The sequence below is a fragment of the Episyrphus balteatus genome, chromosome 3 (genome assembly GCF_945859705.1).
Source record: "Episyrphus balteatus chromosome 3, idEpiBalt1.1, whole genome shotgun sequence".
Lineage (NCBI taxonomy): Eukaryota > Metazoa > Arthropoda > Insecta > Diptera > Syrphidae > Episyrphus > Episyrphus balteatus.
In genome coordinates, this window is record NC_079136.1 from 119,815,672 (window position 1) to 119,831,683 (window position 16,012).

General features: G+C 28.7%; 2 protein-coding genes across 8 annotated transcripts in view; one reads left to right on the forward strand and one right to left on the reverse strand.

The window, feature by feature from the left end:
* The window catches only part of LOC129916343 (neuronal acetylcholine receptor subunit alpha-7), a 235,269-nt gene extending 222,338 nt beyond the window's left edge, over positions 1-12,931 (forward strand). For all 7 annotated transcript variants that reach the window (XM_055996208.1, XM_055996207.1, XM_055996213.1 and 4 more), the window contains one exon: positions 12,048-12,931. In XM_055996208.1, the coding sequence (XP_055852183.1) occupies positions 12,048-12,132 (85 nt within the window). In that variant the 3' untranslated portion in view covers positions 12,133-12,931. The remainder of the gene's footprint in view (positions 1-12,047) is intronic.
* LOC129916342 (zinc finger protein 250-like) lies at positions 13-8,854 on the reverse strand. Its single transcript, XM_055996206.1, has 5 exons — positions 8,566-8,854; positions 8,410-8,502; positions 7,803-8,346; positions 2,114-2,218; positions 13-2,052 (listed from the first exon to the last, which is right to left on the reverse strand). The coding sequence occupies exons 1-5, from the start codon at positions 8,680-8,682 to the stop codon at positions 380-382; spliced, it is 2,532 nt and encodes an 843-aa protein (XP_055852181.1). The 5' UTR covers positions 8,683-8,854; the 3' UTR covers positions 13-379.
* Positions 12,932-16,012: the final 3,081 nt, after the last annotated feature.

Genomic DNA, 16,012 nt, shown 5'->3' on the forward strand with positions numbered 1-16,012 from the left:
AACAAATTAAATTGTTTCATAATATTCTTTCTTAATTTAAATAAACAAAAAATTTAAATTATTTACAGTTACATATTGGAAATAAAATACATAATTACAAAAAAGTTGACAAACATATTCGAATACACATTTAAATCTTTTTCAACTGCCAACTCTGAAATATTCTTGCATGTTTTGTTTTAGTAGAAGTTCATCATTACGACCCAAGTCAATCTACGACTTTTTGGTTTGCAATTAAACAGAATAACAAATCCTTCCGGCATACCCTTGAAAATCATCCAGGAGGTCATTTATTTTCACTTAAATTATCAGTCTCATTTTAATTGAAGAACAAAAAAAAAAATAACTTGAACATTTTAAACCTTCCCATTCGTTGGATTTAATTTTCATCTTCTTTGTTTCCTCCACCGATATCAACCCAAGTAAAAGTCGCCTGACCATCTTTATCCATTTCAGCAAATTGCAAGTATTTAACTTCGCCATCTTCATCTTTAATATACTGCCCATCGCCATCTTCTACTAAAATCGTATCCGACGTCACAACTTCATCATACCCAGCTTCATCTTCTTCTCCTTCTTCTTCTTCATCAGCTTCATCTGCCTCAACCTGCAACTGCTGCTGCTGACTCTCAACCATCAGCAATTCCTCATCGTCCTCCTCTTCATCATCATCATCTGTCTCTTTGTAAACCTCCAACACTCCTTTATGGCTTATTTGTGGCTGATTTACAATTATCGTATCATTCACATGTTTCGTGTGTTTCATATGCGACAGCAACAATGGCTTCCTCATAAATCCCATTCCACATTCCATACACTCGTAGGGTTTCTTCTCGCTATGAATGAATCGATGGGCATTGCGATTGTCGCGGCTATTGAACAATTTCCCACACACTTCACACGCATACGGCTTAACGCCGCTATGTATTCGCATGTGCTTCTTAAAGTGCTCGGGATAGACAAATGTGGCACTGCACACCTCGCATTTGTGCGGTCTCTCACCTGTGTGTGCTGACTTTGTATGGTATTCCAGCAATCGTCGTCGCTTAAACGACCTATCACACAGATCGCATTTGTGCTTCTTGTCATTCAAATGGGTGGCCTTTTTGTGCGTCATTAAGTTGGATCTTTGGGCAAATGCCAATGTACAAAGGTCACACTTGAATGGCCTCTCGCCGGTGTGCGTCCTCTCATGATCCCTTATTTCAGCTCGTCGGGCAAATCCTTTGCCACATGTTCGGCATATAAATGGCTTATTACCCGAATGGACAATCTTATGCACGTCGAGATTGTGCTGCGTTCCAAATGCCTTTTGACACACTTCACAGATGAACGTCTTTAAGCCAGTATGGAGTTTCTTGTGCTGAACTAGATTCTGTTGATTCAAAAACGACTTATCGCATTCATCGCAACTATACGGTCTCGGTCGTTTGGTATGAATTTTCATGTGAGCTTGCAGAGTGTATTTGGAAGCGAAATCCTTACTACACGAAGCGCATTTATACGGTCGCTTGCCCGTGTGCATATTCATGTGTTCGTCAAGTAGATTCTTGGAACTGTATTTCTTGTGGCATTCCGGACATTCATGCTGTTTGGTCGAACTATAATGAAGTCGCTTATGGATACGGAATTGTCGAAGATTCAAAAAGACTCGCATGCAATTCTCACAATGGAATTCGCCTTCTTCAGTTCCATCGCCATGGAATTCGTCCATGTGATCGCTGACTTCGTTGCGTTTGTTGAAGCCTTTGTAGCATATGTCGCAGACATAGAATTTGTAACTGTGGACATTTTTTAAATGACTGGAAAATAACATTGGTTCGTGTTCAGATTGTTCGGGACACAATGGACAAACATACATAATTCCATTGAATTCAAATTCTAAAGATAATTGTTGTTGCTGTTGCAATTGTTGTTGTTGCTGATCGGTTGCTAATTGTTGTTGATGTTGTTTTTGTTCACGTTCACGTTTCATAGCACGATTTGTTCTTTTTTGTAGTTTGGAATTGGATGTTATAATTAGTGTGTCATCTGGAATAATTGGTGGATTGTCTGTAAATTCAAAGAATTCTTAAGAATTTTGGTTTGAGAATAAAACTAGGAGTTGACTTACCATCATTGCTACTATTATAATCAATTGCTGACTCATGGACATCATCTATGCTGTTGTCATAACTTATAACTGAAGTTTGTTCAATTATTTGCTCATATGGAATTTCTGAAAGAGAAATTTTAAGATTGTTTGTCAGCTTAGAGAAGAATTTTAAAGTAATTGAATAAGCAAGAGGAGGAAAGAAAATAAACTAAAATTATTCACCCCTTTTATGTATGTCGTTTGTACTAAAACGAAAAGCTTTAGGGCCGTCATTTGTTTCAAAACAGAACTTGAACCCAGTTTTCTGGTTGAGAAGAAAAATATATTTTTTTAAGCTGCTCAGTCGAAGAGACTAAACGCATGAAAAAGACTGCGACTCAAGGTAGGCTTTGTTATTATCAAGGTGCTGCGGATAGTTTCAAAAAATTTTACTGAGAAGTGGTAACTAAACAACCGAATCTATATACGAATTTTTCAACGGCAGTATGGATCGAAAATTGTCTGAGTCAAACTCTGAATGGCCTTGGAACCGTTCGGCTCAAGCTCACGTGAATCTAAAAAATATATCATCGCGAAATCAATGTCTCTCCACACTTGGACTTTAAAGAAATTAAAGCAATACATAAGTATGACTATTTGTGACATCTTCAACCTTCACCGCTTCATTAAAAGCTCCAACTGGTTTAATTAGTGAGGAATTTTCTTGCAGAATCATGGTATCACAACGGACCAATAAGTGGTCTAAGTGTGTCAGTCGTTTTCCTGTCAGCCATTTCTACCTAGCCTAACCTAAGACACGAAAGAGTACCAAGACAACCAGTTATCAACTTTAGCAAGATTGCTGTTTATTTATAAAAACTTGCTAATTATGTTTTTTTTTTTATTACTACAGTGTCTTTGACTTTGAGGTTCTGGCATATCGAAAACTTTCCACTCTGTCACTGTTAGCAATTTTCCAATTAAAAAACAAATTTAAAAAAAGACATTTTTTTAATAGGGTATAGCAACTTTCTGGCATTCTGGAGCCCTTGTCCGCGCTGTTGATAATTTTTTTTTTTTTTTAAGTTTATACCCTATAGTGAAAACTTTAGGTTGGTTATTTTTCAAAATTTTAAAAAATGATATATTCTTTTAAAAAAATGTATTATTTTATGGCCATTGATGATATTATTATATGTTGTGTATTTTAAGAGAAAATGGACATACGCCCTTTTTGCTTAGTAAAACACATAAGATGTGCAATGCCGTGCTAAGTAAAAAGGGCGCATATCCACTTTTGTAGTTTTTAGTAAATTGAATTTTATTGTGTCTGGTTTTCGCACCTTTAAATTAAATATTTAAAAAAAATTTAAAAGAATATGGAAAAACCTATTTTAATAAGTAAAACACATGAAGACAAACAATGAAGACATGCAATTTGCCATGAAACCCAAACGAACATAAGATTTTTTTTCATAGAGAATATTCACCAAACATGTTGAATTGATTTTAGGATTTCTCGGAGAAGAAAAGCGATATCGAAATGATTTAAACGGATTTTAAAAGAAGAAACTTAGTTCTTTAAGAAACCGCTACAAATGTAATTATAAAAAATTATCTCGCAAGATGACATAACCTCAAAAACTGTTAAAAAAGGGTATTTTTGATTTTCTAACGGTAATATCTCAAAAACTTGATGTGATGGAATTTTTTTGACTTCGGATTCAAGTTCAGCATACGAAAAACCATTAGAAAAATATACCCTTCTATAAAAAAAAAGTTTTTGATTAGTGAAATCGAATTGGGCAGAAAAAATGAACGGACTTAGATTCGAATATCTGAAGATCTAAAAATGCCACTAATTTGATTGAAATGCCGTTAAAAAGAGTCATATTTCTTCTAAAAATAGAGCCATTATTTGAGTTTCTACCATTATTTTTAACAGAGTTATTAACAAAAACGTGTGAAAAAGTACGTAAAAGTACGTTTTTTCATAACTTATTAAGCTCCTAAAAAACGAATAGCTCGATAGAAAATTTTAAAAGAGCTTTTTTCTTACTATTTAGATCCCAAGGAACATTTCTACATCAAAACATATGGAGTGCAAGACACTTCGAGTAGTGTCGCGTTCAAACGACCCGTGAGTCATTTTCCAAACAAAACGGAAAGTGTTTTCCAGATATTAAGCCGGTTTTCTGGTAAAATCTGGCTTATTTTTTTGGATAAGATTTGTTTTTCTGGTTAACGAGATACTTAGGGTGATTTGTTTCGCGACAGACATTTTGATCCCATTTTGTATGACATTTGCTTTCAGAAAAATTAATTCGGTATTACGCACACAATACTTGGGTTTTAGCACCAAGGGCATATTTTCTTTTTATGGGATGCTTCCAATTTTGACAGATTTTTTCTGCTTTACTGTTACAGTCGCCAAAGTTGTCATTAATCTGTTAAATCTTTTTTTTTTTTAACCAAGGAAAGCGTATTTTACTCAATTGCATTTCAGAATATTTATCACTTTCATTCGTGAAGTAAATATGTAATTTTAAATGGTTTAAAGAACTTGTCACTTCACTATCACTATTTATACTTGGCGGAAACTCGGAAATTACATAATTGTCAAGTGTTCATTTACAAAATTGTCCCCTGAAACCTGTCGCATGTCTATGAAATAGGTACCTGATTGTAAAAAGATTCGGCCGATATAAATATTATTATATTTTATCGTTTATTTTACATAAATATTAAATCCAAAAAAAAGTATTCAAAGTTACTTTTGAAATAAGAAATACTACTTTTTAAATGGTTTTTATATCCTTTTTTTGAAGATTGTTGAAGCCGTTTTTTTTGATAATATTTTGTGAGTAGAAATTTTCAAAAAAATTTCAATAACGAATTAATCGACATATTTAAACAAAACTTGACCCCTTTTGAAAAATTTGATTTAAAAAAAAAAAATTTAAATTAAAAAAAAAAAAAAATTCGAAATTAATATTTTTGAAAATTTTTCTTAATTTTTAAATCAAAGTTACTGATTTTAAAAGTAAAAAGGCGTATGAACCAACAAAGTTGTGAGATACTAAGTAAAAAAGGACACATACGCAAAGAATTATGGATTTGTACCTTTTTTGCTTAGTAAATGATTCATACGCCCTTTTTGCTTAGCATCATGATAGAAAATCGATATGTGCCCTTTTTCATTTGCGGTTTTGGGCTATTTCAAGTTGGAAATACGATTTTTTTATCTCACCCAAAAATAAAGTGCTGCTTAACGTTTTCAAATATGCCACTAACTCATTTTTTGATTTTTGGCTCATGCGCCCTTTTTGCTTAGCACGGCAGTATACTACTTCTAAACAACTAGCTTTTGTGCATTAGTCAAAATTTAAATCTGATATTGTGATTCGATGTTCATCAAACATAAAATCGCTGATTTTTTTTTTACATTTTTTTATTGCATCAGTTTACGTTCTAAACAGACTAAGTGTAAATCATTCTAAGAGCTAGCTTAATAAGCCACCTTACTTTGGAAGGTATAGAACCAAAAAAAAAAAAAAAAAACCTTATGCATCTCGAAACCGCTTGAGACTTTGAACCCAAACCCATTTTTTAGGATATCTAGATATCGTCACGTGAGTTCTTATTTGTCCTATAGACCATTTTTGCCGAAAATGAGTTATAGATGTCATCTTATATTTTCGACCACGCTCTTTCGATTGCTGCAATCAGAATCGTCCTATCTCTTTTAGTTTTCGAGATAAAAAAAATGATTTTGTCCTATAGACCAAATTTTTTCGATGAATTTTATGCTTATTTGTCCTAAATACGTTTTTGTATGCAGTAGGAAAAATACTGGCTTTAAAATTATGCAAAATTTGTTCTTAAATGTCCTATATCCAATGAAGTTATATTTTTCACACAAAATGACTTACGTCCCCATAATAGCTCCTCCTAGGAAGAGGCGAAATACTCAAATTTTGAAGTCATTGCATTGCCAAAATTATCGTTGCTTAATGCTAAGGTAACCATCTCTAATGAAATAAAAAAGAAGGACATCATCCATATCGTCCCGTTTTTGCGTGAACCACGTATCTATACCGTAAATTTTGTTCAGTTTTGAAAAGAAATATATATTTTTCTTGAAATTAAAAGTATGAATTGAATAAAAGGAAATCAAATTATGTTTAAGACATATTGATTGAGTTGTCATTAAACTAAAACCCTTGTATAATATTTTCGTTTACGTTTCAAAAAAAGAATGTATTGAGTTCCGATTTCAATAAAAATATTTGGTTTCCTATTTTTTCTGTTTTTGTGTCCTATATCCAATACAAATTCCAATGGAGAAAAAATTTCTAGCTTTTGTTTTTCATGTGTTTGTAACTGTATGGACAGGTGTCCTATGTCCATTTTACTACTTTTTTTTTTAAACTCAATTAAATCATTATTGGAAAACCAAAAATTGCAGATTGCTTTATGTATGGTTGGGGAAATATCTAATCCTTCAAAAAAACATACAAATCACTGTTACTCCAGTCAAAGCGTCGGAAAAAAGGGCCTCACCTTGCGCAGAGAGGCACTGTCAGTTTTTATTTCATGGATCGATAGGGTTATATTTAAAAGGCTTAAACCCAATTTCTCACCACCTGATCATTCTTATTAGCGGAGTTATTCGCAAAAATGCATTTTTTGGGATATTTTACTTCTAAGCTAATATCTTTGCTCCAGATTGTCGTAGACCAAAAAATAAACATACTTTCTCTTCCTTATAATATTTTCTATCGTTGTATGTAATTTCATTGTATTTGAGTGTGTAAATACAAAATGGCAGCCATTTAAAGTCAAATTCTTGTTGTTAAAAAACACATTTTTGTCATTATTTCGAAAAAAGCTTATATCATGATTGACATTTTTCTAATCTATTTTGTAGCCCTATTCATGTCCTGCATTTTACAGAAAAAATCAGCTCTTTATCACCAAAGATGGCCGAGCAATTGATAAATGAACGCATGCAAAACCGGTGCGAAAACACCCAAAAATATCGTTTTTTGGGAATAACTCGGCTTCAGAATGTCCTACGACAAAAAATTAAAGCTATTAATTGTTCGTTACAACATTTTCTATCGATTTGGTGCACATTATTTTTGTTAAAACAAATAAAAAATAAGTAATATTAAGTCAAAGACGTTTTTTTGTTTAACGAACTCTTGCCTTATTATTTTGTAAACGGTGCAAGTATTGGCTAAAAAAATAAATTACTGTTGTAGTCCTTTAAATTATCTACAATTTAAAAAAAAAAAATTAGCTCTCTACGACCCACACGAGCCGAGAAATTATTTTTTTAAAAAAGTTCCAAATGCCCAACGAAAAACATGAGACAAATCCTCTTATAACAATAAACAATGAAAACAACCCCTCTCACTGAGAACTATTATTCGACTTACAAACAAGGGAAATTTTTTTAAATTTTCTTACAAAATGATGCTTTCTTAAAATTATAATAACCTCTTGCGTTCCTAAATTTGATATCCTGCGAATTTGGTTCCTAACTGAGAACTATAAAATAGAGGAAATATCTTAAAATCTACAAGAATTTTCTTCATTAGCATAAAAGAAACAGATAATTCAAGAAGTCTGATGCCCCATCTCCTTTCACTTTCTATGAACCTAACCCCAATACATTCCTGAAAACCAAAGAAAATGCAACAAAGAAAGAAGACCCTCTCACCTTCCGTCATAACATGCAAACTCTTCTCCTCATATGTCATCACTGTTGCACTGTCCAACTCCTGTCCAGGATTTTGTATTAAAATAGTTTGTGCCGAATCCAATTGTTGTGCTAAATCACCATCATTTTCCTGTTCATTAGCATCCTCCTCTTCTTCATATTCCTCCACGACAACATCTTTATCTTCAACAACTAAATTAGCAACTTCTTGTTGCTGCTGTTGAAGATGATGATGATGATGATTATCAAGAATTGGAATATGAGTGATAATTTCATCATTTTCTAACTTAACATTTATTCCAGATGGAAGAATGTTCGTAGTTTCATCTTTAAGATTTATTACTTCCTCTTGTTGTTGTTCGATTTGCATCATTTGAACTCCGCCACTTTCATCAATATCACCAATTTCAAACCAAATCGGTTCGAGATTATTCTCTTTTGCTGTGTTATTGTAATCGGTTAAAATTTTCAATCGAAAATGATAGAATCTTTTTTCAATTCTTTCATATTCCAACAAAATTACATTGCATTCATCACAAATTAACTAAAAATACAATAAAAAAATGAATAAAATTGAGATGATTTTCTTGGGGGGATGAAAATTTACTTTGGAATGAACACTTTTTTGGTCCAAATCTTTGCCCAAAGCTGATGATAGAATTGCAGCTAAAGGACAATCATTTTGTCCATTTTCAGCGAGCTAAAGAAAATTAATATTCATTTAAACTATAGAACATTTTTAAAAATATTAAATTAGATTTACTCTTTTTTCAAACATATGCCATGGTTCATCGCCATCAGCAAATATTTTATTACAAAGGTAACATTTGAAATATTCTGTTGTATAGTGAGCAATTCGATCAACCATTATTTCAGTCATTTTCGTCCCACTTTGTACACTCTTGTCTTTTGATTGAAATTATTATATTATTTTAAATTTTATATGAATTTTATTGAAATTCATGAAATTTTTGTGGAATTCTTTTTGTTTAGAAATGAAAAATGTGTGTGTACTTTTTTACGTGTAGAAGAATTTTTGCCAAATGTCAGAAAAATATAAAAGAATGGAAAAGTATATACAATGCGCATGTCAGAGAAAAAGTGTCAAAGAGAAAGAAAAAGCAGCCATTTTGAAATGGCTGTATTCAGGCGTGGCATTTGGGAATTTGTAGTAGATTGGTATTGATTTTTCAAATAGAGGGCGGGATGTAAATGTAATAGATTAAGAAGAATGGCGAGATAATTTGTTTTTTTTTTTTGTTCTGTGGTAGAGTTTTTATAGGAGTAATTTCGATTTTTTTTAAACTTCGATAAATTAATAGAAATAAATAATTAATTTTTAATAACTGAGTAATGAAAAATGGTCTCATTCATTTAAGCCTAGTACGTAGATCGGAAAAATTTTATTTCACATTTTTGAATATTTTTGCAACCAGTAGCCAGTAGCGCCGTTTCATTGGAGGTGGTAGTCTACTCCTGAGTAGTTCTACTACTATAATTAACTCATGAACTTCTACTCCAGGAGATAGGAATATTTGTGTAGTTCTTGTATTAGATTTCTCCTCACGAGTAAACTACAAACTATAATGGAACAGGGCTAATATACGCAGTTCACGCACAAAATTGAAATATTTGGAGCCGCTCGCTGTAATGAAATAGTCTCCACTTAATTTTGTCTTAACAAATACAGCCGTATTTATTAGATTTGCTTAAATTGGTTCTCAAAGGTTGTTTAGTTACGCTTGCTTAAATATTTAATTCGCCTTTAAGCAACGTTGCTTAAATTTGTATTTATAATCGAATTTCCACAGATAATAAACTAATCGATAGTTGTGTCAATAAATGAAGGGGAATATGGACTTATTTAGTACAAAATACTATTACATTTAAGAAACATCAGGTGGTTTTTGAGAGCTTGAGTGTATGTACCTATTTTTGTAAACAAAAATTCTTAACCTTGACTGCAAAAGAAAAAAAACACATTAGGTCGTTGACGATAATTATGGTTTCGTCGGTTTCCTTAATAAAATGCACAGCGCAAAGTCAGAGAGCATTGATTTTTTTAATTTGTATTAACTATTTTATTTTTTTTTTTTTTAATTCTTTAATTTTAATTTAAAATTCAACATAATAATTTCATTCAAACCAAAATGACGCCTTCACCTAGGGTTGCCAACCGTACTCTAAAAAAAGGGTATTGTACTCTATTTCACGTGTTTGTACTCTATAATCTCTGATAGAGTACGTCAAAATACTCTTTTTTACTTGCGATATAGGTACTATATATCAAGTTATGCATTCGTACAAAAAAAAAGTTGAGATAACATTTTCCATGACATTACGATGGTAGACAATGCCAAAACAGTGGGTCCCGGAAGTCCGTCTGTCTGTCTGTCAGTCTGTCTGTCTGTCTGTATAAGAAGCTACAGCCTAAACGGATGGACCGATTAATGTCAAATTTGGTATGTAGCGTTATTTGGCGACTCTCCAGAGGGGTTTTTGGAATACATTTTTTTGGACCAAAAATAACGGTACTTGTCATATACCGATTTTAGTAAAATTGAAATATCTCGAAAACGGCTCCAACGATTTAAAAAAAAAATTCAAATGTTAGTTTTATGCTAAGGTCTATCTTCTAATGAATTTTTTTTTTTTGGAAAATCATTATTAACGGTACCTGCCATAGAAGCGTTTTTTTTCAAATCCGATTATCTCCGAAATTGCTTATTCGATTTCAACGAAACTTTTTGTGATTAAGCATTTATACAATTTAAATTAATATAAACCAAAAAAATAATTTTTGGATTTAAAAAAAAAATTTGAAAATTTTTTTTTGAAAAATCAAATTTTCGAAAACGGGACATTGAATTTTTTTTGAAATTTTGTTTTTAGATGTTGATTAGTGATTTCTACAAAATGGCATACCAATTTTATTTTAAAACATTTTTTCCAAAAAATTATTTATAAAAAATTAGTTTTTTTAAAAAACGGCTCTAACGTTTTAAAAATTCAGCATTCACTGGGAGAGTATTTTGGTCATGAATATGAAGTGGTCAGATGAGAGGAATAGGGCTGCATTGAAATTGATCAAAAATAAGCTCTTAATTTATATGAATTTTGAATTTGACCGTTTAGAGTTATACACCTATTTTAAAAATAACAAAAATATTGTTATATACTGCAAGAAGTACCAAAAAATACATTTTCAAGACTTGAAATGAATGGTACTCTTCTTTTTTCAAATGTACTCTTTTTTTCGTCTTTGAAATCAAATATACTCTCTTCCTTCTTAAAAAAGTTGGCAACCACCTTCACCCCACACTCTAGATAAATTATTACCATGATAATGAGCTCACGATCTTAGTAATAATTTATATTTGGTCAAAAAATTCTTAAAATGGCTCTAAGCAAGCTCTAAACTCGGTGAATGGCGTTTAAAAAAGTAAGCAATCGTTAAATTATTTTTTATCAGAGTTCTAAAAAATAATTTTTTTTTTAATGCACTTGTCCATTAAAAATTTTAAAAAAGTAATTGCATTAGAAAAATTTTTTTTTGCAAATGAAAAATATTTGCATTAAAAAAAAAAAGATTTGCAACTAAAATATGTATTTTGTATTGAAAAAAAAAATTATTTGAAATAATAAAAAAATTTCTGCAATAAAAAAAAAAAAAAAAAAAAAATACGCAAAATGTGTGCATTAAATATTTTTTTGTTTTTGATTTCCCTCAATTTTGACTATTTGTAAGCAAATGTCTACAATCGCTTCTTTTCTCTGTCCCACCCGTGGCAGTAGAAAATACTCAATTTTCTGTATAAAATAATCAAGTTGTCATATTTTTTCCCCGAGTTTAATTAATTCACAATTTTTTCTAATGGCATTATCAAAGTTTATGTATATTTTGTACAGTTTAACAAATGAATGCAATGTACAAATGCCCCACCCGTGACTATGGTCTTCGATGTATCCAAAATCAAAAACATATTTTTAAAAACTAGCGCCCAATTTATTCACTCTCCATTATATTTAAAGTCGCCATTAAAATTTTAAAACCATCTATCAAATCGTTTACGAATTTTTAAACTTCCCACTTTAAATGGCAACTTTAAATTTAATGGAGTGTGAATAAATTGAGCCTTTGTGAATAAAGTATTAAATAAATAATAGCGTTTAAAGCTTGAACAGAACTACATACAATATATTTGATTTATATACTTTATTGATAAATTTATTTTACTCTTACAGGTTTTGTTTAATTGTTTTTACACTTTTTACAATTGTTGCAACGGTGACCGTACTGCTGTCAGCTCCTCACATCATAGTGCAATAAAATAAGTATAATATTTATTTAGTATTAAAAATTAGTTTCAAATGTAAAACAAATTGAAGAAAAACAAAAAAAAAACCAAAATTATTATATTATATAAAAAAACCAACAAAAAATTTTAAAATAATTTAAAATAATATTATTTATAGCGTTGTTAAATAATATTGTAAGCTCAGAATAGAAATGAACAAAATGAAGGAAATTCAAAATTATACTTAAATACACACACACACACAACAAAATCACACACACAAAAAAACACTCTTACATTCATCAAGAATACAAAAAAAAAAAGAAACAAAAAATGCAAACCTACAATAATAGTAATTTACCAGAGTAAATATTTAGTTAAAAAAATAAATTAAAAAAACAAAACAAACCAAAAAACTTGTAGATAAATGAAATTAAATTATATATAAAAAAACAACAATCACACACACATACACACACACAATACCTAAAATATATAAATATACATATATAAAAAAATAAAACTGCCGTTATTTATATGAATACGAAAAAATAATAATTAAAAATTAATTAAAAAATAAACAATTTGTAAAAATACACAAATCCAAAAAAAAAAAAAACAAGAAAACTAGTTAAACAAAATAATAAATAAATACATTGGACCTTCACATCCATATGAATTTTTACATATATAAGCATGAAAACAAAACAAACAAAAAATATAAATATATTATTTATTTTTTTATTTAGGACAGATTTTATAAAGACAGAGAGAGATTGTTCCTATGAAACACACAAAACAAATAAATAAATTAAAAAAAAAAAAAATAAAGATGATATATAAAACAAAATAAGAAGAAAAAAAAAAACATATTTATGTATTTTTATTGTTAAAAATAATAATTATAATGAAATGAAGCGCGCTATAAAATAGTTAAAGAAGACATACAAAAGCAGAATGGAGAAAACCTAGAAAGAGAGAGAAAATAATAAAAACAAAAAAAGAAATGAGATACAATATTTTTGTTACAAATTTTCTTATAATATTTTTTCTATATAATTTTATTTTTTTAATTTTTTATTTTTCAATCTAAATGTTTAAGTTTTAAATTTTCCAAAAAAAGAAATAGAAAACTTTATACATAAATAGTGTTATATATACATAAAATATAAACAAAAAAAATAGGAACACAATAAGAATAATATTTATAGAAAAAGAAAAAAAAAATATAACAAAACATTCCAAAGAACAGAAACAAAAAACAGAGAAAAACCACTAAATCTCATATAAAATATTATATATACACTTAAATATATATATATATATATATATATAGGATGAATGACATACAAAAATTATATAAGCAAGAGTAAAAATTATTATTTAACATATTTCATTTTTATTTTTTTTTTAATTTTAAAATTAACACTTTTAAAAAAAGACAAAAAATCCTAAATAAAATTAAAAGAAAAAAAAAAAACATTTTAATAACAACAAGAAAACTAAAACTAACGATAAATAAATTAAAAATTAAAATTTAAACAAAAAAACTTAAATCATCTATATGTAGATGGAATACTGATAAATATTTTGGTTATTTCAAAATTAATCGTATATGTTTAAAATATACGCCAGATAAATTTTCAATTTTTTTTTTTTTTGATTTAGTTTCAAAATAATAAAATTTTATTTTATTTTTGTGTTAAATATTATTTTATGAAGAGTAACAATCTATGAAACTTAAAGAATTTCGATTAAAAAAAAAACTGACAAACTAACTAAACGCACAGTCTTAAAAATAAAAAAATCTTTCCTGACTAAATTTAAAAAGCTGAAAATTTTCTCTTTATTTTTTTTTTTAATTTAACTAAATTTAATTTCTGCATATAAATTTAAACTTAAATAAATGAAAATTAAAACAAAATATCTAAATAAAACTATAAAAAAAAAATACAAACAAAAAATCACTATAAATGACATTTCTTTGGCTATGTCGCGCTATTTATTCTATCTATCATCTAAGTCTTCTTTTTTGAATTTATATATATAAAAAAAAAAAATGCAAATACAAAAATTAAACAAAAAAAAAAACTAAATCATTTTTTTTTATAAGAAAACAAAACAAAAAAACAAGAAAACACACTTTTTCATGTATAAGACTTTTACGACTTTTTAGAACATTTAAAACATTTAACTCTTTAAAACAAAAAAAAAAAAACAATCTTACTCTTAAGTGGCAGCATTATGCATTAATAATAAATTTATTGTTAAAAATGTGTATTTTTTTAAGGCAACGATTATTTTTGTTTAACTTTATGTGTAAAGTACCTAACTAGAATTAAACTTTTATTTAAATTTATAATTTTACTTTAATTTAACAAAAACAAGTTTGAATTCTAGGATAGCTCTGCATATATATGTATATATTTTGCCAAATTCTTTTCCAAATTTTAAATTTTTAAAGAGAAACCAGCATATATAAGTTTCAGTAAAAACTTATAATAAACGTAAAATTTTCTTGTTAAAAGTACAAAAATAATTCCTAGAATGGTTTTAAACTCCAAACCAAGCATGCAATTTAGTGACACAAAATAATTGGTACGGTTTTTTAAAGGTTTTTATGTACCTATACAAATTTTAGAAATAAAAAAAATTTAAAATAAAAACAAATATTAATCCACACATAAAAAAAAAATTGATTGGTTCTCTATCCTTTATTATTGAGTTTTCAAAAACAATTATTTTTTTTTGAAAATTTTCCTTAACTACTTATTTAAAAAATCGGTTGTATTCGATTTTTGCGATTCCAAAATTTGCTTATGGCAAAGGGAAAGTATAAAGTCTTAATATTATAGAAAAGTGGAATTTCATTTACTTTACTGGTTTTTTCATTCTATGGGTGACACCATAACTGCAGCCTCGGCAGCCACCCATGCACGCTACGCCACTGGGTTGGACCTTTAGTTTTTTTAATCAATCCGTTGTACCACTGAGATGTAATTGATCCAGTAGTAATAACCCGACTAACAGTTTTGCTTCAATAAGCTCAGGGACTCGGAAATTACATTTAAAAAAAATTAACAATGGATATGTTTTCGAGATATGATTTTCAATTTTTTTCAAGTATACCTACTAAGTAATCTGGCCATATCATCTTCAAAATCTTTCCAATCATCACTGTTTTATATTTGTGTAGTACAAGAACACTTTCTTGCAAATATAAAAAGATACTGTTTCTTCAAAATGTTTGAAAAAGTTATAAAGATACATAATATGACCATTTTTGTAACGATCAAAATTTCCGAGACTTTTTTTTTAATGTTTTCGAAAACCTAACCACAAATATTTTCGAAGATAAGATTTTCGAGTTTTCTGGGTTTAAATCTAAACGAAAAGTATAACGACACTTGGTAGGTAATTGACAGAAATTCAGTATGCAGAATAAAAGTTCTCTAAAACAGTTTTGTATTTATAAAAAAATCAACAAAATTAAAAAAAAAATTTGAGTTTGCCTGGGCAAGGAAAATTTTTATTTCAAAAATATTTCAAAGAACTTAATTAAACAACAAAAAAAAAAATTTAAACTATAAATTAAAATTTTATAATTTTACTCATTTTCATTAAAAAAAAAAAAAATAGTTCTTTATAAAAAAATAAAAATGTCTTCCAGCGAATATCTTGCATTTAATATATTTGATATCTCTTGTAGGTAGACCTTTTATAAGTACTTTAATTCTATTAAATTTTATTTAAAAAAAATCACAATTAGAGAAGATAATCATCTTAAAAAAACAAAACACAAACTTTTCGAACAAAAATAATCGTTGTCTAAGTGTATACACAACTCACAAAATCTCTATCTCTCTATCAATGGCACTTTATTTGTCGGTATATACGTAATTATTTGTACTT